At 41.3% G+C, this 24,044-nt stretch overlaps 1 protein-coding gene across 1 annotated transcript; it reads left to right on the top strand.

Annotated features, from left to right (window-relative positions):
• Window positions 1–749: 749 nt before the first annotated feature.
• On the top strand, window positions 750–23,179 carry LOC121944253. The gene is made up of 14 exons (XM_042487989.1): window positions 750–885; window positions 12,396–12,604; window positions 13,321–13,406; window positions 13,512–13,651; window positions 13,727–13,910; window positions 15,101–15,215; window positions 15,341–16,642; window positions 18,162–18,428; window positions 18,556–18,960; window positions 19,126–19,287; window positions 19,979–20,152; window positions 20,242–20,323; window positions 20,440–20,588; window positions 20,900–23,179. Exons 1-14 carry the CDS (start codon window positions 873–875, stop codon window positions 21,164–21,166), a joined length of 3,555 nt encoding a protein of 1,184 aa, XP_042343923.1. The 5' UTR covers window positions 750–872; the 3' UTR covers window positions 21,167–23,179.
• The last annotated feature ends 865 nt before the right edge of the window (window positions 23,180–24,044 follow it).

Below are 24,044 nucleotides of genomic sequence, written 5' to 3'. Positions count from 1 at the left end.
AATAATAATTTTCTGAAACCATAAGTTGTTTTTGAAAAAAAGAACGAAAGAAAGATAAATAATATTACCTCCTATCATGCAAGAAACATGCAGAGATTCCTGTAGATGACCTTTTTCTGTCAAGTCTAAAATGATGTCAGAGAATGTCTCTAATGCCCTTACATGGCTGGTTACAACTGATTATATCACTATGTTCAGTCTTCACTTTTCCCGCTAACAAATTTGGCACTGATGCATTGAACTTCTGGTTTCAGAAAATAATTTTTTGTTGCTTTTTTCATTTTTAGTTTTCTTGGTAGTTTTTTTATTTCTTTGATAGGAGAAAAGAAAAATTAATTGGCATTTCTATTCTGCATATTCCATTTTTGACCCTAATTTTCATCTGAGGATTTTGAAATGTTTTTTAAATGAAGACGTTTTATTTATTTATTTATTTATTTCATTTCTGTTTCTGAAAGGAAAATCCAAAGACCAAAAAGTATTGCAAATTCCCTCTTGAAATAAGACTGAATGTAAAACAATTTTTAAAAAGGAAATTAAAATAAAAACATGCAAAATACAAAAACTATAAAAAAAACTGGTCAGCATTTACATCACTCGCCCACTAATATTTTTTTAGGTAATCCAGTGTTTATATTTTCAGTATGTAATACCAGCTTTTGGCCGCTAGGCGTCGTTCATCACTGAGCCTCGGTCAGAGCGCGCGCTCCGCTAAAGTACACATGCACATATTGCAGCGCGTTCACGAGAGCTCTCCTGACCAACTTCCAGGGCAGCAGCGGTGAAGTTTGGAGAGGAAAATTCAGACTTTGTAAACAGCCGAGAAGCTCACCAAACATAAAACCGACTCAGGCCACAGCCAGGCAGCCACTATGGACGATTTAGGTGAGTTATGAAGTTGTTTTTAAAGCGGTCTGTGTTTTCTTACAGCAGTCAGTGAGGAGCCGATAGCAGGGTGGAGGAGTTAACGTTACGACGAGATTTAATGTTAAAAAGACAGTTTCTGGGTCGCCTTATTCTGGAAATGCTAGCTTTTTTCTGCCATAAATGTAAGAGCACTGTGAGGCTGAGTGAATGTTTGGCTCCTTTTGCATTTCACCCGCTTTTATTTATATAAGCATCGTAGTAACTTAGCGGCTGGACATCGTTAGCCTTTACCACCACCTCCTTTTAAACTCTCTGTAGTGACGTTAATGTCTCTGATAATAAAACGCTATCCCGCACATTTAAATAAACCATTTTTTCTCAGTATATGTGCCCGAAGGAGGAGATATTTGGCTGACATTTTGACACCGAGCTTCAACGTTACCTCCTCAACTTTTGCCCTCAGGCTATTCATTCCAGCTTTGAAGTGGTGGAGTCAACAGGCCTCCCCATTTAGACTGCTCGGTGCAGCACAATGTGAGCTCAGCCTGGCTTGGCTGGCTTATAATGTATCTCCAGTCTGATGGAGCAGACTTAACTGCAAGTGATACCTAATTACTGGCCATGCAATCTACTTTGGTGTCCTTTTTTTTCTAAATGGAAAGCCTTGATTCAGGAGACAAAGATGTGATTAGAACAATAGACTGGAAATTGTACTGTGTGTAAAATACTGTAGGTGAATAGACCAGTGAGAGCCATAAGTTCAATTAAACTGAAAAAAAAACCATCTCAAAGAAACATTAAATCTTACTATGTCAAAGGTGCCATTTGCAGTTTCTACATGAGGTGAAGCGTTTGGACCTTATGCTGTTGATTTTATGCTTCAGGGCAGGTTTTATACATAAACAGGTGTAGCTGTGTCAGTATCTGTCCCTGTCTATGCATCATAGACCTTGAGTGGTGGAGCTGCTGGGAACCCACAACCTTCCTACTGCACAGTTGCTTGTTTTATTGATTAATTATTGTACATTAACTAACTTTGTCTACCAGCAAAAAACAAGTACAAAATGCACTGACTGATTTGTTATTGCTATGCGATAGCCAAAAAGAAGACAGCCTCAAATCATGTTTGGTTATTTGCCAAAATTGCTACTTTTCCTAAGAAACGAGCAAGATTTTTGTATTTAGTTTTAATATTTAAGCAGGGTTCTCGCAGATCCTTAAAAAGTCCCACATTTAATCTATTAATCTAAAAATGAGGCCTTAGTTGGTATTAAAACGTCTTGAATAATCTTTCAAATCGGAGGTGGGTTCTTTATGAATCTTTTTTTCTGACCTTACGCAACTGATGTCAGTACATTATCTTTTCTTTAATATTGACTACTGTAAAATTGGTCTTAAATTTACTTACAAGTGGCACTGAAAAGGTATTTAAAAAGTCAAAAATCACACTTGTCATAAGCTGTAGGATCCCTGTTTAGGTGTTAAACTTACATTACTTACTGCTAATGCACAAGATTTCTTTCCTTGATCAAACATTTAGTCTACAAAAAAACCCCAAACAAACAGAAAAGAGTCAAAAATGGCCATCAGAAACTGTGAAACCCTGAAATGATGTCATCTTCAAACTGCTTGTTTTGCATGATTATTGGTTGGATACCCAAAGATGTTTAACTCACAGTGATAGAGTATATTCTGAGAAAGGCAACAAATATTCACTTTTGAGTGACTGCGTTTATGCAAAATAACATGGGTGCAAATGTGCAATGTCTTGTTTCTATATGTTTTTACTTCCTTTTCACAGTCATATTTTATTTGTCTTACTTTGTAATCATGCTCTCTTTTTTTGCCCTTTGCACCAACAAGGATAGCCACCCGATTTTTGTTGTACTTGTGCACTGACAATTAAGGTCTATTTATCTATCTGATGACATTTAATTTGTGGCAGTATTTGTTTTAAACAATCAATTATCAACATTTTTGAAGGCTATTTTTCTGTTCATTAATCAATCAAGTTATCCTGTGCTACTGCCTTTTATCTGCACTGCATCTACACCAGCACCGATGACAATTGGTGACATACTGACTACGTGTAGCTCCATGCAGTCTGTCAGCTCCATCTATTTTTTGTGCCTCACTAACCACTCACCTCTTTAGTTCACTGGCCCTTGACCTTTGACACTAAACCTTTGAACTTCTAATTTTGTTGTTATAGTTTTAACCAGCTGGTCAGTTTGCTATATTTACCCTGCAAACTCAGTATAAACCTGTATCTGAAGGAACTCTCCCATTGTACTGATCTCTGAAGTAGAAAGGCCGTGAAATGGATTTGTGAATTGTTTAAGTGGAGAGACGACGGGCCACATTTTGAGTCTGAGCCGCTGTGAGAATACCTTCAGGGCACATTAGATGCTCTGGCTGCAACGGGCCACTGAAAGGGCTGATTGTTGGTTGAGAGGGAGTCTGCAGCCTCACTGAAGCAGCGTGAACAGCAGGCTGAAGGAGGGGGCGAGGCTGCTGAGGAATGTCGAACATCACTCTGTGTCGGGGTCCAAGGCCAAATACTCTCTGGGTCATGACTCACCTCCTACCACTACTCTCTCGGCCCCGTGCGTGCTGCCACCAGAGGGAGGGCTGTTGGTTTCACTTGGTCTTTAAACATGTCTGGTAATTGCAGACACTAACAGTTTATTAAAAACATCTTAAGCCTTGAGGTCTGGTAGCCTGACGATCACAGAACAGTCAAGTTAAATTGCGAACTGTTGCTTTTTAAACTTTTGTTCACATCATGTGGCAAACCCTTCCCAAATCCTCTATAAATATGCAATAACAAACATGTTTGTAAATATTTTCTGACTGTGGTTTACTGTACTTCCAGTAAACCCCAGCTAACAGGCCCCCCCACAGGCCCTTGTCTTGAGGCTCAGTATTGATTGACAGGTCTACATGGAGCTGTTTGGAAACCTGATCAGGCTTTCCACTCTTTCCGTCTTCGTTCATTCTGTGTATATTGATCCGCTTAACACTCGAGGAAGGGAAATCCCTCAGCAGCATAGTGTGAGCTCTCTTCCAGTCTGCTCGTCTTAGTCAGAGTTTTCCACAGGTTTTCCTGATCCGTCTTTTACAGTCCAGACCAGGTGGCAACCAGGCCTCGCCTCACTGTCCACACTGATGTGGCCAAAGGGGCGAGTCCTCAGCCAGATGTGTCCCTGATGTGACACACTGTCCATTGGCTTGTCCTGCTCCTGTGTCTCATGTTTGAGGGGTACGAAGCCAAGCTTCGCTCTCTGTGAATTCCTCAGTGTTGTGTGAGATTCAGGCAGACTGACCTCACTTCTTCATGCCTGCAGGTTAACAGTGAAGAAACTAGATTAGTACAGACTTGTATTATGCTGGAGGGTCAAGACGAAATTGCTAATAACACTTGAGCTGTTCCTTTTGGTTGTAAATTCTCACTAAATTGGCTGTTTGCGGAGAACCAATAAATCAAAATCAGGTCTGGGGCCCCAAACCCCCAAGTTCCCCGAAACCCCAGGTTCACTCTGTGGCTCTATAGACAGGGCTTAAAGCCTTGTCTTCCAGAGGGGCCCATTGTAAAAATCTAGTTTTTGTACCTTAAGTATCTCAGTTAATGCTATACTTACATTCATACTTCATTTGTGAAGATTACGATGCTGAACAAAACATATAAAAATCATAAACATTTCTTTGCCACAGAGCTGCAGTAATCTAAAATCCATTTGAAAAATCTCATAGGCTTTTTGACGAGGGAACCAGGATGATGCTATCTTCAGAGTCAGCCTACAAAAAAAGTCATCCCTGCAACACTCTCTAATCCAGCCCACATCAAGTCAACACTTTTAAGTGAGAATCAGTGTGTATATATTTATTAGATACACTGAAACAAGAAATAAAAGTCTTTCGATGATATCATGCCATACAACACCAGACACATGTATATGTGTTGTAACTACTTAAAAGAATACTTCGTCACTTTTTTATGTCAACATACAGAAACAGTCATCTGTACTCATTTTAAATACTGAAGACAAACTTGTATACTGAGCAAGTAAAACACTGAAGTGGAAACAGATTGCCTACCAATGTACAAACATGGTTTATTCTTGTAATCATCTGAGTGGAAACAGCAGAGAACAGGTACTATGTATTGCCTAAATGCAGCTCAGCTTTATTTTGCAGACACACTGAGGCCAGTATGCATCTGTGGGAGGTGGTTATGCGGGCTGCAACAGACAGCAGCACCTGATCACTTGGCTTTTGTAACCACACAGCAGGCTTGTCAGATTTACTGTAATAATATCAGTTGATCACTCTGCAGAGGAAAATGTTATTCTCCAGGCAGGAGTAAAAGTTGCCTGTTACAGATACTGCGTGGTCTTAAATGTTTACAGCATTTGCACAGCATACCAAAGGATCTTAGAAGGTCTTAAGTGCTTCTGTGTCCTGGTGTGTTGGTAGCACAGAGTTAGTGTTACCAGTCTAGCTTTCATCACCCCATGAGAGCTGTAAGGTTAGTGCATACCGACCCTAACCAGTGGGCTTGCCTGCTCTGCTAGAGGGAAGCTTCTGACTGTAAATCAGTCTTGTTCCCGAGCTCCACACCCATCCTGTTCTGGGTCTAGGGAAGAGAGAGCTGCATGGCTGACCTCATCGCTTAGGCAACAGACCCTGCCCCATATCCTGAGGAAACAGAGGAGAAAAACAATGAGCAGAGTCAGTGCTGGAGGCCAGCAAACACTGGTAGGGTGGGCAGCTGTGGGCCTTCAGTGTGTGATCTGGCTGCCAGAACAGTATTTTCACTAGTAAACGCTGTTGTTTCTTCAATTGCAGAGCCCTTTACTCGTTTCCTCTTTTCCAGCTTTTCCACGCTTTCCCTGTTTGCTGGCCTTGTAACTTGGCTAAGAGAGCAGTGCTGATTATATTCCTGACAGGACTGGATAACGCAGTAGGAATCGAAGTCTGCTGGATTCTTCTGACATTACTCAAGCTGGGGACACCTAAGAGCATGTTTAAAGACAGGGGAGCTTTATGTCCATAAGCAGGGCAGGAAATCTCACTTCTACTTTCTAAATACTAAAATGCTGTCAAACAGTTTTGATATTGTATCTTCAACTTTCACTTTTCTCCTCATGTTTTGTTACTCGCACTGGGTATTGAACCTTAATGTCTATTGATCATTACTGAAATGTGTCCATAGGGCTACAACTAATTATACATTTTCTGTCAACTATTCTCTCGATTAATTGATTGGATGTTTCATTTATGAAATGTAAAAAAAAAAGGATAAAAATGTTTATCATTGTTTCACGAAGTCCAAGATAATCATTTTAATGTCAATGGACTAAAGAAACCAGAAAATGTCATTCAAGAATATTGACTTTTTTAATTACTCAAATCAATTAGTTGGTCATCAAATTAATCAGTGATTAATTTTAATTGATGACGCCTTATCAATAAAAGGTTTCAGCTCTAGTCTGTAGCCATTAACCAGTGATGGGTAGGAAATAGTTATATGTAAGTAGTTGCTTGTAATTAAATTACAAAATAAATGTCATTGTAACCAGTCACAGTTACTGAAAAATAAAATGGATTAAAAAACAGTTACCAATCAAAATGTTGGTAACTACAAAGGGCTTATATCCTGATATATTTTTTTCTGTAAAAACTTGATTTGTAGAATATAACACTGGCTTTGTGTCTTCTCATTGTGTAGGAATGATGAATTTTAGCTGTATTGCCCAGTTTAAAGCATTTATTTGGAAAAGTTATCAAAATAAATTAAATGTAATAAGTTGCATTAATTTGACACTTAATCAATTGTCAGAGAAATATTATCTGCAACTATTTTTATTACTGATGAATCATTTTAGTCATTTTTTAAGCAAACATGCCTAACATTCTCTTAAATGTGAAAATTTGCTTGTTCTCGTAGTCTGATATACTTAATGTCTTTGGATTTGTGTCTCTTAGTTGGACAAACAAGCAATATGACGATGTAAACTTTGGCTTCAGAACATTTTTCAGCTATTTTCTGAGATTTTAAGAAACAGACAGTCAAGAAAATAATCAGCAGATTGGTTGATTGCGAATATAGTCGTAGCCCTATTTGTTACACGCCTGAATGTTGAACTTTATCCACTGACTAAATCCCTCAGGATTTTGCTGATGGCTGTTTAATGTTCTGCTCCTCTTCAGGACGGCTGTAAGTTTGAAGCATGGCTTTATGTTTTTTGTCAGTGTTTCAAAGACAAGCGAGACAAGACGGCCTTTCTTTGAGGGTCTTCCTCATCCTTCCCAATTACTCTCTTATGGCACAAAAGCCCACTCACTGACATACGCTCCTCACACATGCACGGCTATGAATGTGTCCTCAGTGACTGGGTGTTACATCAGTCTTTAGACTTTCCCTGTCATCTGATTTACTGGTCTGTGGGGAAGTGCTTTTATTTTGGTCGAGCCTCTCTCCAGGGGCGTGTCATCTTTCGGATATGGGGCTGCTTGGCAAGGTATATTTAGATATGTTTATTTTGAAGTAATCACCCTAAGATGCTTCTGTGTTTCAGATGGTATGCTGTTACACTCATTCATCCTTTGTCTGTCCTGGGTCTGTGTGTACAAACGGGTGGCCATCTGTAAGCTGTGAAACTGATCTGAAAATTCTTTTCTTGGTCCATCATTTAATCTGTTAGTCCATATTTTCTTAATCACCTACATTTTCTGATGATCTGTTCCTAGTTTCTACCCGTCCTCCCCTGCCTGTCACACTGGCATCTCACCCTCCACCCCCGCTCCCTGGCCCCTGTCTGTCTTCTTTGATATAAATATCGTGTCGGGTTGGCCTGATGGGGTCGGGTTTCGGTTTGGGGCTGTGGCCAGTTCTGCTCTTTTGCTCCCCGGCTATAAACAGGTGAGCTGTGGACCCTGGTGGGCCATCACCGTTGGCCACATGTTAATAGAAAAGATTAGACAGCCCTGGTTTCCTCCCCGCTGCCTGCCTGCACTGTACTCTCCGCTCTGTGGGAAATGGGCAGTAAAAACATTGACATCTCCCTTATCCTGGAATTCAAAGCATGCTGTAGTTAGTGGAACGGCTCCTGTAATTGTCAACACATTATTTTCATTTTCTGCACTGACAGATGGTGTTTCGTATTTGAGCACATTCCTCACCGGCTCTTTACCAAAAATCCGGCGGCATTGGAGGAATGTGTGTTCTGCTTGAGTAGATTTTATTACAAAGCATCGTTTTGATTTCAGATAAGACAGGTTGCATGCTAAATGATGTTTCACTGGATTAGAGTGACTGTATGTACCCTTCTCAGAGCCACCTTCCCCACGTCCCCGCCTGATCGCTTTCTTTCTCAGAAACGGACAGAGGAATGTGTGGAATTCCCCATGCACCTTCGCTCCCATCTGATAAACAGTGCGGGCCTGTGGCAGAGCCTCGGGTGGGTGGGGGGGCTGTGCACAGGCAGGACTGTACATGTACCCACTGCCACAAGAATGTGTAGTGTCCACATAACTTGAGAGTTGTTTGTTGAACGTAATGAAGATTAGGTACCACAGTGTGACCACAGACAGTTCCCCTGACAGAGCGAGCCACTGTTATACTGTTTGCTTGAAGTTTGATGAATTCATCTTGTATTATTAGTCCCAGTCATATCCTTTTTGATGACAGCTTTATTCCTCCAGACCTTGCACAATGGACTATTGAGTCTGGATGCTGTTAGAGCAGAATTGGACTTTGTCCATTGTGGCTCCGACCCCCTGTCTGAAATGGAAAAGATTAGCCTGTTACTTGGCTTACAGTGCATGTTTGCATTCTTAATGCTTCTAACTCTTAGTGGACCAAACTTGTCTGAAGGCTTGTTGTCCGTCCTCATGCCAGAACCAATGCTGCCCTCCGCAGGGGAAATGAGGGAAGTAAGACAACCTCAGTCGCTTCTTTATTTTTATCATTTTATGGCCGGCATTAAATTATATTCAATCTATTTTGTAAATTTTAGGCCTTAACAGTAATTGATTAGTCTTAAATTAGAATTTGTGAAGTCTTAATTGCCACTAAAATTTTTTCTAACTTCATTTATCCATCTTCCATTTCTTTTTGTCAAAATGAGTTTATCATTTATCGCATTTCTGATTAAACAAATCTTTAAACCTCTGATGAAGAGCATGTAGCTCGAAATGTCACCTTGGTGGCAATTTAACTGAATATTTATTGGAGTATAGTCTCGTGTGCAGTCTTTTTTGTCTCTTGCACGATCTCTTGTCCAGCATCAGGGTTTATCATCTGCATGCTCTTGTAAACTTTTTCAGAAGTCTTAATTTAAACAGTCCTGACTGTGTTACAGGTTCTCTTAATGCATTATTTTAATATTTCTTTATCTTGATATAGAAAAAGCAGAATCTAGGTGTGTGCATCTGTCTGTCTGGCCATCTGTCCATATAGATTAATGTGCTGGCATTTTCTCTCGTATTTTAATATTTTAAAAAAGGGGTGAAATCATTAAAGACTAATATGAAACCCTGAGATCACTTTTTTGTCCTATCAGCAGTTTAAAGTTTAAATATATTCGGTTTACTGTCACTTATGACAAAGAAAATAGAGTGTTTGGCATTTTTGCTTGAAAAATGACTGATAATTATTTGAGTATTAAAATGATTGCAGATCATTTTTCTGGTCACTGACTTATCCATATACATTGACTCATCGTTACAGCTCTAATCCAAATCTTCTTAAAAGCCCCTTTGTGTAGGACGACTCTTAATCTGCATTCAAGTCAGGGACAGTGCGAATCGAGGGCTGAAAGCAACACACAGACAACACCAATTTTAACTGGGGCGGTCCAGTTTTTTTTTGCAAACAAGAACACACAAAAATGCACCTTGGGGGTTTTAAAACATACTGCAGCTGTTTGTTTTTCACCAAGGAATGAAAGGAGGCATAATGCATTAGCCATTACAGTTTGATTTAAACAATGAATCTAATGCGTCTCTCTGGATTTAGTGGGTCTGTGGCTGAGTCACAGATGTGTAGCATCAGCAGGCATGGGAGAGTATAATGAGTGCAGATGCACTTTTACAGAGCAAGTCTGAAAAACTTGGCTGTGTCTACAAGTGTTTGGAAGGCCTCAGGCTGTCCAGCTTTCTAGGAATACATTACCATAATTAGTCTGTATTGAGGCTTCATCTGACAGCTTTTAAATCGTAAAACTTGGATCATCTACGCAACAGGGAGAAAAAAAAGTAAATCTCAATGCTTCACTGTATTTCATATGACTCACCTTTGTCCCAAAACCAGCAGTGGTATTTTTCTGTGCGGAGGCTTTGTTTTATGAGTGACAAAGTCAACTTCAGTAAGACCTTGTTCAGCATGTCAGCACCAGGTGCAGCTTATTTTGAGCTGGTCGTGATATTTCAGCACATTTGCGCAGACATGGACCACTCACTGAGCTTACCGCTTTAAATAGGCTCGTGCTCCCATGTGGTTTATGTCAAACTACATGTCTAAAACATTTAGCTTCTGGGCAGGACCCCCTTTTGGACTGTCGTCTTGGATGGAGAGTGGTGGCAGAGATGACTAAGAGTCTCTAGTTTATCACACTTTTTTTGGTTAACATATTCCAGCTCATCTTAGCTGAACAGGCAAACTTAAGTCACATGTTGGTTTTCAAATTTAGATGATCTTTACAATAACAGACTTGAGTCTATCAAATGTAAAGTTACAATCCTATTTTGTATATTCATTTGTAAATTCAGATTTTAAGTTGACAGTGCACTGATTGGGTAGATTTTCAGTGTTTGTTATTAAGCTAAAGGCAAAGTGAAAGGACACCATCACTGAGAGGTTACCGTCACCCAATTTTGGCTTTTAAACCACTCCCCCCAGTAGACTGGCAGCATGTTATCACTCCTTGTTGCTCACACTGTCTTTGCCTGTTGTGCTGTCTGCTTCACACATACATAATCCTGCTGGAAGGAATTTCAGATACAGCAGCTGGAAACAGTAATGTGAGTACAAATTCTTGCTTTGTAACTTTTTTAATGATAATTTTGTTTTATTTGGATTATCCTTTTTTCCATTGTTATATTGTATTATGAAGGTTGTGTTGTTAAGTCTGTTAATGTTGACAAAGACAAAGGAGAAACCTATCCAGTCTATCCAGTCTTGATTTTCCTGATTTTATGTGTTTTTCGTGGTCACTTGATTGTAGATGGTATGAAGGCAAAGTCTCCCATTTTCAGTGGGCAGTAGAGTCAGCGACATGAGTATTCATTGGTGTGCAGTTGGACTTGATTAAAATCTCTAACTTCTGCTCGGCTTTATCTTTAAATTACATGTAAAATATTGACTTTGCAGGCTTACAGTGGGATTTATTTACCGGTGTGAAAGAATATTGGGGTATTCGGGGAAGTAGGATGATTCAGATTAGGGAGGAATGGCTACAAGTAATCCATCCTCACTTAACTAATGTCCTACTATGATTATTTTTTTTAAAGATTTTTTAAAACATCAAGAATTATATTCATTTTAGTGCCCGGGACTCCTGGTTAGTCGGACCGTTTTTGTCACTGCTTCTCTGGTGTTACGAGATTAAAAGTGAAATGATTCCTTGAAACAGACTGTAATCGTTCCACGCTTCTGTAGTGTAAGAGTATGCAGCCGGTGATTGCGGTCTATTCTGGACAGGCTGAGGATGGATGGATAGTGTGATGTAAGAGTCTATTTTGCTCCTGCGTTCCACCGAACACTCTGCAGGGTAACGCTGTACCCCCTCAACCCTGGCCTAGTTTCAGAAACCCTCTCTGTCTGTCTGCTTCTTTGTTCCTATCAGTCTGCCTTGTTAAGTTCACACTGATTCTCATGAAACACAGACTAAGCAAAGACACACATCACTCACAAATGTTTTAAAATACTGAAAAGACAGATTGACCTCAGACAGGTAGCTCTTATTGTCAGCAGGGTTGTATTTATAGTGTGGACTGATGGGAAGGTATGTTGGGGATTTCAGAGGGGTATTTTATGAAGGTGTAATGGATTAAGGTTTGAAGTTGGGCTCAGAGATGTTCTGTGTCATACTGTGATGGAGACAGGGCCTAACTTTTCTGTTGAATGATTCTGCGCTGAGGAAAAAAGGTTTTTTTTGGTGACAGGTTGGAATGAGAGACTGACTCTGACTTGCTGCCATTGTCTTTTTACAGCCTCACACCACAATCAGTAGTCGCCTCAGAGCGCCCGACAACCCCAGTAAAGAATTAACTGGTCTGCAGCCTGGTCTTGTTTTAGCTTCCAATGACTTGCAAAAACAGTTCAGGACTTTGTCTCAAAGGCATCAGTTCCAGTGACACAAGGAATCATTTATTCCCCTTTTTTTATGGATTGTTATTTAAATGAAAGTAAGACATAAACAAATTGCAAATACAAAGATTGCACCTCTGAAATGTCCACCTAATGCATGGTCTTTATAGTTAGCAAGAAAAACCTGTTACACTTTCACTTAAAAATCTTTCAGACGCGTTGCTGGCAGACCTGGAATCTACTACGTCCCACATCTCAAAGCGACCTGTGTTTTTGCCTGAGGAGACCCCCTACTCCATCCCCACCGGAGGACACTCCTACCAGGATGTGTCAGTTCCACCTCCAGTACCTCCTCCACCATCAGCCGAGGCTCTGAACGGGTCACTGATAGATCAGCCGGACTCCTACCACTCCTCTCAGCAGGTAGGTCTCTGCACTGTGACCATGCATAACACATGAACTCATGTTTTTCCATGAAGCCATTCAGCAAACAAGTATGGACAAGGAACAAGAACAAGAAATGACAGAGCACAAGTCAGATTTGGTAGATGAACAATAAATGTATAAAAAAAGAATTATCATGTATGTCTGTTTGCTTTCGATCATAGTCTCTGATGTCAAACTTACTAAAGAACAAAAGGCACACACAAAAAGCAGCAGCAAAAACATCAGCACATACAGTGCAAGACAAGCTGGGTTCTTCAGAATAAAAGCACCATGGATACCACTTTGTTTTTTTAATTATAACAATACTTCATTTAACTTTACTATAACAGTACTTTATTTAACTATATTTTACTTTATCTTACATCATAACAGTATTTTAAACTTTATTATAACAGTAACTTTATGCAATGGCAGTTTTTTCTTTATTTGTAGCTGTAATTCATTTAATAATTTTGTATTTTACAGTAGTTTAAACGAGATTTCTAAATATCAAGATATATATCGTGTGTCACAATATAGCCTAGAAATATTGTGATATTATTATAAAGCCAAATTGCCTTAGTTTTTACAGTGTGTCCCCCGCTGTTGGCCCTTGTTATTGCTTTTTGGGCTGATTCAGTACGTTGAGTTAGTCCATATGAATGTCACATTGAAAGCAAAGTGAAGTTTTCTGACTGATGCTTCCTCTGTAGTCGTTAGGTTCAGCTCAGAAGAGCTCATGGTCCAGGGATAGCAGCAGCTCTCCGCTGTCTCACATTGAAGAGGACCACGTCTACAGGTATCCTGCCACATGCTTGGTGTATTCTTTGTTGAGTATGTCTTCTGTCATCTTCTTCTACAATTAGTTGCTATTAACAGTTGTCTCTGTCTGTCCCCTCCTCAGTTTTCCAAACAAACAGAAGTCATCAGACTCGTCAACAGCAGCCATGACCTCTGCCATGGGTAGTAACCTCTCGGAGCTCGACAGGCTGCTGCTCGAACTCAACGCAGTGCAACAGAGCTCCCCTTCATTCCCCACCACAGGTACACTCAACGCCTTCAGCTTCATCAGTTCTGTTAACAGTGAGCAGAATTAGTTATACTGTTATGTGTCCACAGAGGAAGCAGCTCCACCCTTACCATCCTGCAGCATCACCCACTACGAGAACGGCAGTGCCCCTGACATCATGGTGAGCCCTCCCCCGCAGGAGAAACCCAAGAGGAACGGAACGAGGCTGGATGAGGCGCGACCTACCGTCGAGAGTCTGCTGGACGAACTGGAGGGCTCAGTGCCTTCACCTAGGTACACACAGTCTTTCTTTTGCAGCTGGTCTATAACTTAGCATGTATTCATGTGAAAGATGTGGCCCTCAGTGACTCTTCATCAAACTGAAAAAGGAAGGGGTGGTCTTGGAAAAAAAAACTCTTCTGCGTGTTGTCTGACCACATCTTTGCCTCCTCTTCTTTTTTATGTTTCTTTTTCCAAGAGGCAAAAGACCAGCGGAAAGCAAAGCTTTACAGCAGCAGCAGCTTTTAACTGCTTGTCAGACATATGCTCAGTCCTGCCCACACAGCATGAGGCAATTTAAACATGTTTACAGTGGCATCAGATGGTAGCTGGTTTGTTTTGTTTGTCTTTCTGATGTATTTGGAATAGGATCACAGACTTCTGACGAAGTACTTCTTTAAAATGTACACGCATGTCAGCAGTCAGCTAGTCTGTTAGCTGTTGTCTGAGCTCAGTGTCCAGTTTCAAATATTTAAAAGTGAATGTGAGGTAATACAGCAACTGATGGAGCCAGTTCTCTGAAGTCTGCTTGGCTAAAGCCTGATTTATGGTTGGGCACTCAACACTTTTCATAAGTGTCACTTAACAGAAATTAGAAGCTAAAAGTTTGAAGTCATCCCCATGGTAACCAGACACCCCCTGCGTTTTTTAGGGTCTGAGACTACATCTGTCATCATAAAAACATCTTGCTCTATATGTGTTTTTAAAAAGATATCTGCATTGATTGATTAGCTCCCAGTCTGTCAGCCAACATGAAGACTATTTTGGTTCAGTAGACATTTGCTGTCAGTCAGCTTGTGAGGGCACTTTGACCGGCCTCTGTCCTCTCAGCTCCGCAGAAGCTGCTGCTGACAGACTCTTGTGGACAGAGACATTGAATGCAGTTTTAAGTCGATAGACAATAGAGACCCTACCAGTCACACCAAAAGTTGTGATACGTGTACGCAGGATAACGAAATTGTCAACATGAAAGCAAAGTTTTGAGAGAAACTTTCTTCTGTTGGAAATTCATCATTTATCTCGAGAGACACTCATCAAATGTGTCAAGTGCCTTAGCATTTGTCAGACTGAAGCCTGAGAAATATTTTGGCTTGTCATAGTGAATCTTGTGGGAACTTAGACAATATATAAATAGAGTTCTGCTGTTAATAAGGCTTTGATGTTTTCATGTAATTACAAATCAAGTTATAATTTGTGTTTTCCAGCTCCTCTGCTCGCCACAGTGATTTAGACACATCCTCTCAGCAGCAAGCCAGAATTTCAGCTTCGTGTGCCACAAGAGAGCTCGACGAGCTGATGGCGTCTTTGTCTGACTTCAAGGTACAAAGCAGCATAAGTGAATGCTGGGGTGACTTAATCAACCAAACACAAGCTCCTCCCGTCATGTTCCTGATGATTTCTCTGTCCTCTTCCTTTTATCTTGCTTATGCTTCTCTGTCCTCTAGCCCAGCTCTTTGGGCTCTGTGCTGGACCCAGCAGGAGCGTCTTCCAACTCTCCTCATCCTCCAGTCTCTTCCTCCATCACCCCAGTGGCTTCTCCTTTCCCTAGTCTGTCCCAACCGTCTGCCTGTGCCTCCCCTCTCTTCTCTTTGCCTGCTGGTCTAGAGCTGCACATAGACGAGGACGGAGGAGACGGAAGCATGTCTGTGCCCCATTCGAACCGTCTCTGTCCCCACAGTCCTATATCCTCACTGTCTGCAGCCAGTGACTTAGACCTGGACTCTATCATAGATGTCTCTTCCACCATGCTGTCATCTCAAACCAAGGCTCTGTTAGTCCTCACTCAAGCTGCTTCCTCTAACTCCAACCTTGTGGGAAATAGCCCAAGCCCTTCCAATACCACCACCACCCCCTCACTCACCTCTGTTAACACCGTCCTGGATCACAAGTCCTCCAAGTCCCCCAGTCCATCTGCTGAACAGGTCTCATCCTCAAAGACTGTTGGTAAATTCCCCTGTGCTCCTGAGACTACGAGCAAGGGGTCTGCTTCTTTTCATGACCTCATTATGAATTTCTCCACTCCACCTGCGTCTAAAAACCTCACCCCTCCTGTCTCAGCTCCAAAGACTCCTTCACCCATCCCTGCTGGCGTGTCTATATCTCCACCTTCTGCACATGCTTCCTCAAAAGCATCCTCACCATCTCCTGTCTCTCCATTGATGGTCCCCTCACCCCTGTCCTACACTAGTCCCAGCAGACAGCTGTTAGAGTCAGCACCCGCAGAACAAAGAGCCAGCTCCCTCACTGTACAGCAGCCCCCCGTGGTGGAGCCCTCCCTGGACGAGGCGCTAGACAAGCTGCTAGAAATGAGTTTTGCGCAGAATCACTCAGCAGCAAGTGTGGAGGAGCCCCAGATGAAGATGGGGGCGCCTTGTCTCGGCCGGGAAATGCAGGAGATCCAAGAGGAGCTCATCCTGCCCATGGACAGAAACAGTGTGCAGCCCGACACTTTCACCAGTGCCACCAACACCATCACAGACGAGTCAGTGGACGGAGGCACTGACGGGAATGGAGATCTGGACTGGGCTGACGAGGAGCTGTCCATGTCCTTCCATGACGGGCTGGATGGCACCATGACGCCTTACACCGAGAGGCCGTACACAGATGGCAGCATGACCCCGCTGACAGAGGCCAGCTGGATGGATGAGTCCATGACCCCGTCCTCATGCCCTGGGACCCCTGACGTTGCCCTGGACCTGCCCCTGATGCAGACTCCAAATATAGACCGGGTCTCTGCATCCGGACACGTATGCATTTCCACGTCTGCGTCACACAGCACGGGCTTGTTTTGTTTGCATTTATTTGCTCTTGCTTATGAGACTGATGCGAAGCTTGCTTCTGCTTTTAAGGGATTTTCTCATAATTTCCTTTTGAAAAGCTGAAACATTATCCCAAAAACGTATCTACTAGATTACTCACTAGTGTAATTCAAGCACCTTGTCATTTTATCACAGATAAGACAGGGACTGTTTTGTTCGCACTCAGTATCATCTCTCAAGTCTCGGTTAGCACTGTCAAATAGGGCTGAAACAAACTGCTGACTGACTGAAATGAAACAACAGAATGAAAGGTAATGCATCTGTGTTTCATATTATTTTCAGATGAATTTTTTGGGGTTGTCAACTGTTAGTCACATCAAACAGCAGGCTTTCTTTTTTAGCGCTGGGTATCTGTACTTAGTTACCTTTAAGGTAATGACCAACATAACCCAGGGACAAGTGCGCAGTGGTCTGATCCCTGACTGTCCCAACTTCCTGCCAGATAAGCAAACTTTCTGTTGCTGCCGTCTTCAGAGACGCTCTCCTTGGCAAAAGTCAGTTCAACATCTGCCCAGTTAGCTCAAGCTAACATAGGTATCAGCTGCTAACATCCAAAACAGAGCCGATAACGGTCTCAAAATACCCACACTGACTGCTGTGGTGCGGTGAAGTCGAGCGTGGTGTATTTGACAGATTTTGCAGTTCCACATGCTCAGTTGCCACCAAATGTTTGCTATTCCACCCAGATTATGGGTATTGAATGAAGTACTCTATTGGTATCGGTGTTGCTTTAAGGGTATTGGTGCTGGTGTCGGAATTTTTTCAACTTTTTATTGACCACATGGTGAATTAATTAATAAACAAAAAATAATCAGACCATCACGAAACTGTAGCCTTGCTGTTCAGCTTCATAGAGGGAAGCAAGATGCTCTAAATTTACTGCCTGGACCAGGATTAAAGAGAAATTTAAATAGTTAGAAACTAGAAAGGAAAAAAATCTGTATTATGTTCAATGCTTTGCAAAAAATAAATAAGAGAGAAGCTCTTTGTGAAAACACTTTGTCAGACTGAAGCTAGTTGAATAGAAGCCAGCTCAGAAAGGGAGATGCACTTTGTAATTTGGAGTTTTTGCTTTAATAACTACAAATAACTCCCGGATTCACAGCGCCAGTACTCTGCATGGCGAGTGTAAACCACAATGCTTACCTGTTGACTCTAATATGACCTGCATTGTGCGGTTGGTGTGGTGGGTGTGGTTGTTTGAGACACTGGGAAGGCTGGGAGGGAGGTTCATGGGTCAGGCTTTTGAGTTACGAAGGCACCTGACATAAGCATGCAACAAGTGCATGAAGTGTGACCCTGAGCTCCCTGAGCATCCTGGCCCATCAGTGATTTAAAAATCTGGATGTGTGTGACTCACCTGCTGCCCCCGAGCTCTGCTCTAACTGCTTCAGCTGGGTGATGATCGCTGTGGACGTGTGATAACCAGCTCACCATTCCCCCATAGATAAAATCAGTGATTAGGCGCACTAAGGAAACTCCCAACGTGCACCCCATGTTCCGAGATGGTCACCTGCGCAGGAAGATGGGACCCATCATTGTAAACAAGAACACATCTCAGGACCGCCTCATTGAGGAGCTTCAGGGCAAGTTCGGGATTGGCCGCTCAGAGCGGCGCCGTAAACAGTCTGATGACTGGCTGACCGAGGGTGTCATCGTCACGTCCAAACCCCAGCGTTTCCGTGCCGATGGAGTCAGCAGTGAGGTCGACAAGGTTGGCTTCAGTGTGCTCAGCAGTTCTCCCAAATGTTTCCTTTCCCAATTAATTCACTTTTAGTTTTCTCCACACTTTGCTCTCTGTGTTCCCTCCTTTCTCTCTGTTTTTCTCTTCTGCTTTTTAGATCATAATTCCTCCAGAGTCGCCTGTCCCTGTGAGGAAGGTGATCCCTCCCCTGTCTCCCCCCACCCCTCGTCGCCCTCCTATTGTAGAAGAACCCAAGCAACTACTTCCAATACAGCAGCCCCCTATCCCCATACCGCCACCTCTCCCTCCACCTCCCTCCCCTCCTCCACAACCTCACCGCCTCCAGGAACCAGTCCCCGCTGTGCCTCGGCAGATTATAAAAGCCTCACCTCCACCAGCCCCAATACAGGAGCCTCCTGCCCCCAAACCAGAACCCCCTCCTCCTGTTCCTAAAGCTCCAACCTGCCCTCCACCAGTGGAGCCAGTGACACCAATTGCACCCAAAGTCCTGGTGTCAGTAGGCTGCCAAACAGAGTATGACCCAATCTTCCCTCCAATGCAGGCATGAACCCTGGTCACTTACCTCTTCCTCTTATTCACACGGTGACATTTTGTAATTTTGGAAAGCTCAAACTTTAATATGGCATACTGAGTTCATTTTTATATGTTTGTGTGTATCAGGCACATTTTCAACAAATAACTTTTTTTCCTGACTTAACCATTTCAGATTATGGCCCAAGGGAAGGGTGGTGTTCCTGGAGGACCTCCGACACAGGTCAACAAGCTGGACAACATGCTCGGTAGCCTGCAGTCTGACCTCAACAAGCTGGGTGTGCAGACGGTAGCTAAAGGAGTTTGCGGTGCCTGCTGTAAGCCAATTGTGGGACAGGTGAGACACTTTTATTTAAGGTAAACTTCTGTATTTTTCAACCTGGACCTCATTTCCCCATTTTTTGTGTCTAATTAATGGAGACAACAATTGTTGAAACTGCAACTGCAGTGGCAAAAGAGGCAGGGTAGTTCTTTCAGGTGACTGTGCACCATCTATGTACTTCTATTAAAAGTGCGGGTTTCTGACACTGACAGGCTCAGGTTGTTATTAAAAGTGTCTGACAACATTATGGAAAGGACCCTACAGAGAAATGAAATGCTTCTCTTTACCTTTCGCTGATCCCTTCTTCTAAGTTCAGTACTTAGAAAACTGCTAAAATCTCACCGTCTGCATGAGGCTTCAGTCACAATAACAAACAGACCAGTTCAAGGCACAAAACAGCATTTCATTTATCTCTTAATTTAATCTGTAATTTTGACAACACTTCTAATAATCTGAGTCTGTCAGTGGAAAAAACAGGCTTTTAAACAGATGCAAATTAATGGTGCACAATTGCCTGAAAGGATTACATAACACACATACAAAAATGTTTGCCCTCATTGGTCACTTGGGCACAAAAACATAAAAATAGGGTCCAGGTTGTAAAAGAAAGACGCTTTCCTTAAGCTAATACATCTGTAATCTAAATTTATTATAATTCTAATCATTTTTAGGGTTTAATGCAAAATCAATTTTTCTATATGTCTAGGTGGTGACTGCCATGGGCCGCACATGGCACCCCGAGCACTTTGTGTGCACACACTGTCAAGAGGAGATTGGCTCCAGGAACTTCTTTGAGCGCGAGGGACAGCCGTACTGTGAGACAGATTACCATAACTTGTTCTCCCCACGGTGCTACTACTGCAACGGGCCCATACTGGATGTGAGTCATTGCTGTTTACGTACTGTGTGAGGTCATGTGTCTGTTGTAGATTACAGTCAGACAACAGTGTTCTGTCATTGTGTGTTCAGAAAGTTGTGACGGCTCTGGATAGGACATGGCATCCCGAACACTTCTTCTGCGCTCAGTGTGGATCCTTCTTTGGCCCTGAGGGTATGTTCATTTCTTGTATTGAATTATGACTATTTTATATGTACAGTATATTCATATTAGTACAAATAATAGTTGCATTTTGATGAAAATCTTTCTGTTTCTGTATTTCTCTGAAGGCTTTCATGAAAAGGATGGAAAAGCCTTTTGCAGGAAGGATTACTTTGACATGTTTGCACCAAAGTGTGGCGGCTGCGGCCGAGCCATTTTGGAGAACTACATCTCAGCGCTGAACAGCCTTTGGCATCCTGAGTGTTTTGTTTGCAGGGTCTGTATTTTTATTCTGTTTTTTTTTTTTTTTTTTTTTTTAATGTAGCTGAGTTTAGTGATTTATCTTATTTCTGAGGGTCTCATGTACCCCACACGAATCTCTGTTTCACAGAGCAAGTGCCCCCGCCAGTCAATTATTATGCAGATTTTAAGCTAGAAATCTGTGAGTTTACTTCATAGTTAAACAGCAGTTAAGATGATGACGGGTGGTTGGTTGTTGCCTTGTAACAGTTGTTAAAAAAAGATGCAAAAATGGCTTGGTCTGTCAAGGCTCAACAGCATCTTCCTCTGCTATCTCTCTGTCTACAGGAGTGCTTCACCCCATTTGTGAATGGAAGCTTCTTTGAACACGACGGCCAGCCCTACTGTGAAGTGCACTACCACGAGCGCCGGGGCTCCCTCTGCTCCGGCTGTCAGAAGCCCATCACGGGACGCTGTATCACAGCCATGTCCAAGAAGTTCCACCCGGAGCACTTTGTCTGCGCCTTCTGCCTGAAACAACTCAACAAAGGCACCTTTAAAGAACAGAACGACAAACCCTACTGCCACGGCTGCTTCGTCAAGCTGTTCAGTTAGAGAGCCAGGGAGAGCGTTTCTCAGTTCTGGGTCATAAGTGTCAAAAGCATCTTTAGCACAGGTCAGGTGGGGATAAGGGGTTAATTGTGTTTGTATCAGAGAAGGTTGTCTGTATTCTGATGATGACATTGGAAGTGTGTATGGATTAGGTATGTGCATGTGGTTGAAGCAGCGTTCTGTCTCTGCCAAACTAAAAATACTTTTAACTTGTCCTTCAGAAATTTGGAAAAAACTACTATCTGACAGCGAAGCCTCTTTGTGATGCAGATTTACTTAAAAGGTGGCATTACAGGGATTTTCAAATCAACACTGACATGCTCAAGACAAAGGTTTTTTTTCTTAATTTCCATAAAGTGTGTTGGATATTTCCAACAGGCTAAGAGCTTTCCTTCTCTGTAATTCTTGCAATACTGTGTCTCCAAAACCTTTTAGTTTTTATCGTGATAGATTGTGGTGAAATCTCGCTGAACACTGTAGAAATCCATGAAATACTCTGCATGTTTGACATTGTTGCTCACTGGTTGAGCGTGTCATTTTAGAAAACATAAAAAATGAAATGTAAAAATCAGAAATCTGTAGCAGGGAGAGGGTGTCCTGTTGTTTTTTAACACTACAATATAATTATTATTATTTTTTTTTTAATACAACAGAGGACGGTGGAAGGCTATTTTCCCACCATGGTATAAAGTTGGATAGAGCAGATAGAAGAATCCAAAATTTACTGGAAATGGGCTGTGTCAGCATTCTCAATTATTTTGTATTTGTGAAATGGATTGTTGTGTCTTTACACAAGAAACAACTGTATTTTAAGGTTTTAATTGTGCATAACAGAATGTTACAAAGCTTAGTTTCTTCTGTAAGTTAATCAAGAACTGAAAGAACTGAATGAGTCAGTTTTTACAAAGTTTCCAAAATCAGAGTGTCAAGCACACCTATTTTATCAGCCAAAGGCAAACAATGCATGGATGATTTTTTTTTTTACAGTGATTGTCTATGAAGAAAACCAGTATGTAGTCATCCTCAAGTAGTGGCAATAGTTACATATGTTTAGACAAACCTCACATTTTTGTGCTGCCAAATCATTCCTTGTGTTTTCACCGAAGAAAAGAGAAAATCTGAAAACTGATTCTTGCAGTTGTCTCTTACAGTGAAATGGAATCACACAAAGATATTGGGAGTATATTGTGCATCTCTTACTATAGCTACCGTTTTTAGGTACATCCTGAGAAGTTTTTTTGTAAATATCCAATGCAGCTACATTGTGAGCAAAGCGCTGGCATGCCTAGCATGGACACGTGTTTAATAACCACTGATCAAAGAGGGGGAGGGCCGGTGGGAAGGCAGAGCAAAGATACTTTGATATTTTTGGTGTCATTACTGTATTGAGAAGCTGATGAATGTTCACTATTTTGAAAGAAGAAGTACATAATACAAGAAAATGTGCCTGTGATGTTCCAATCACTCTATGCAACTGTGGATTAACAACTTTGTATTTCACCATCAGCGTGTATTCTGTGCCATTGTATCAGTACCATGTCTAATAACACTGGCAAATCCAGCAAATTACTGATAACTGGTCAATTGTCCACAGTTATGATTTCATGTTATTAGTCTGTGAGTTCACTGAAAAAATGCAGGCTGTAAAAAAGAGAGCCTGGTGGTCTGTCGATGACTCATATCCCTCAGCATCTGAGTAGCATCTACTGTATGACCACCAGGCGGGTCTGTGTGTGTAATCATGACATGCAGCAGATATGTATCGGGCCTTTTGTCTTGTTCAGGGAATTCTAGAGCCTTAAATCATTTCTCACTCTATTTAAGATATCATGTAACAGTTGTCTTTTCAAATCAGTTTAGTAGAGTGTTATTTAACCAAAGCCATACCTTCTTTGAACTGTTTTTATGTCTGTTCATTTTTTTTTTCTCTTTTCACTCTGAATGTCAGTAGTTATGAATAGTGAGATTGCTCACCTCTAGTCTGATTACACAAATAAATTCTGTTTTGGTATTAAACTTTTATACAAGGGCTTCATTTGTGATGTGCTTTCACTCTGTGCTTCAGTTTTACGGTCAAGCTCAAAAGAAGACTCACATTACCAACTGTACAATAACTCCTCTGTCCTCTTTCCTCTTAAAAATTAAAGAAGAAAGGAGGCAAGGTAAAGAGTTTATTGTGGAGACATGTAGAAAATCAATATTGCAATAAGAATTGCAAAAAAAGTCAGATAGTAAATCTTAGTTTTTACAGAAAAACATCAGACTTTATATATTTTGATTTGATTCTGATTGATTTCAAACATGTATAAAGGAAATACAGAAATTATTATACAAGGCAGACAGACAAAAAAAGTCATATTTACAGACAATGAAAAAAAAGCAAAAGAAAGCCCAAACACATGATGACTTGGTAAATATATCTGAAGAGCAAGAAACAGTAAAAGTTAATTGAATCCAACCCCTTCTCCATAAATCACTGGATTTAATTAACCAGTTTCCTTATTAATTTAAACTTATGCTATAATTAAATAAATGTATACATACACACACATACTCCAAATCAAATATTTCCAATTTTTCATTATTATTTAGGGAAAAAAAGAAAGATGAATTAGGAAAAAATAAGCATTAAATTAAGAAATAAATAAACAATAAGCAATAGACACCCGATAACTGTTAAACTCCGTCTTCATTTAGAAACCTTTCTCTGGAGGTAAGAACACTACATGTTTCAAAATTAAATTTTCCACATAAATAGTCACCACCCTCTCGATCACAGAACATTTTTTGAATATTTTCTGCAGTAGTTTATTTGTAGCCTTTAACATTAGACATGCAGGGCACGCTGCGTACCAGATGATAGCGTCAATGCCAATGCATG

Source organism: Plectropomus leopardus, chromosome 6 (genome assembly GCF_008729295.1).
Source record: "Plectropomus leopardus isolate mb chromosome 6, YSFRI_Pleo_2.0, whole genome shotgun sequence".
In the NCBI taxonomy this organism is placed as follows: Eukaryota; Metazoa; Chordata; class Actinopteri; order Perciformes; family Serranidae; genus Plectropomus; species Plectropomus leopardus.
Note: the sequence above shows the minus strand (reverse complement) of the source record. Positions and strands in the feature narration are given on the sequence as shown.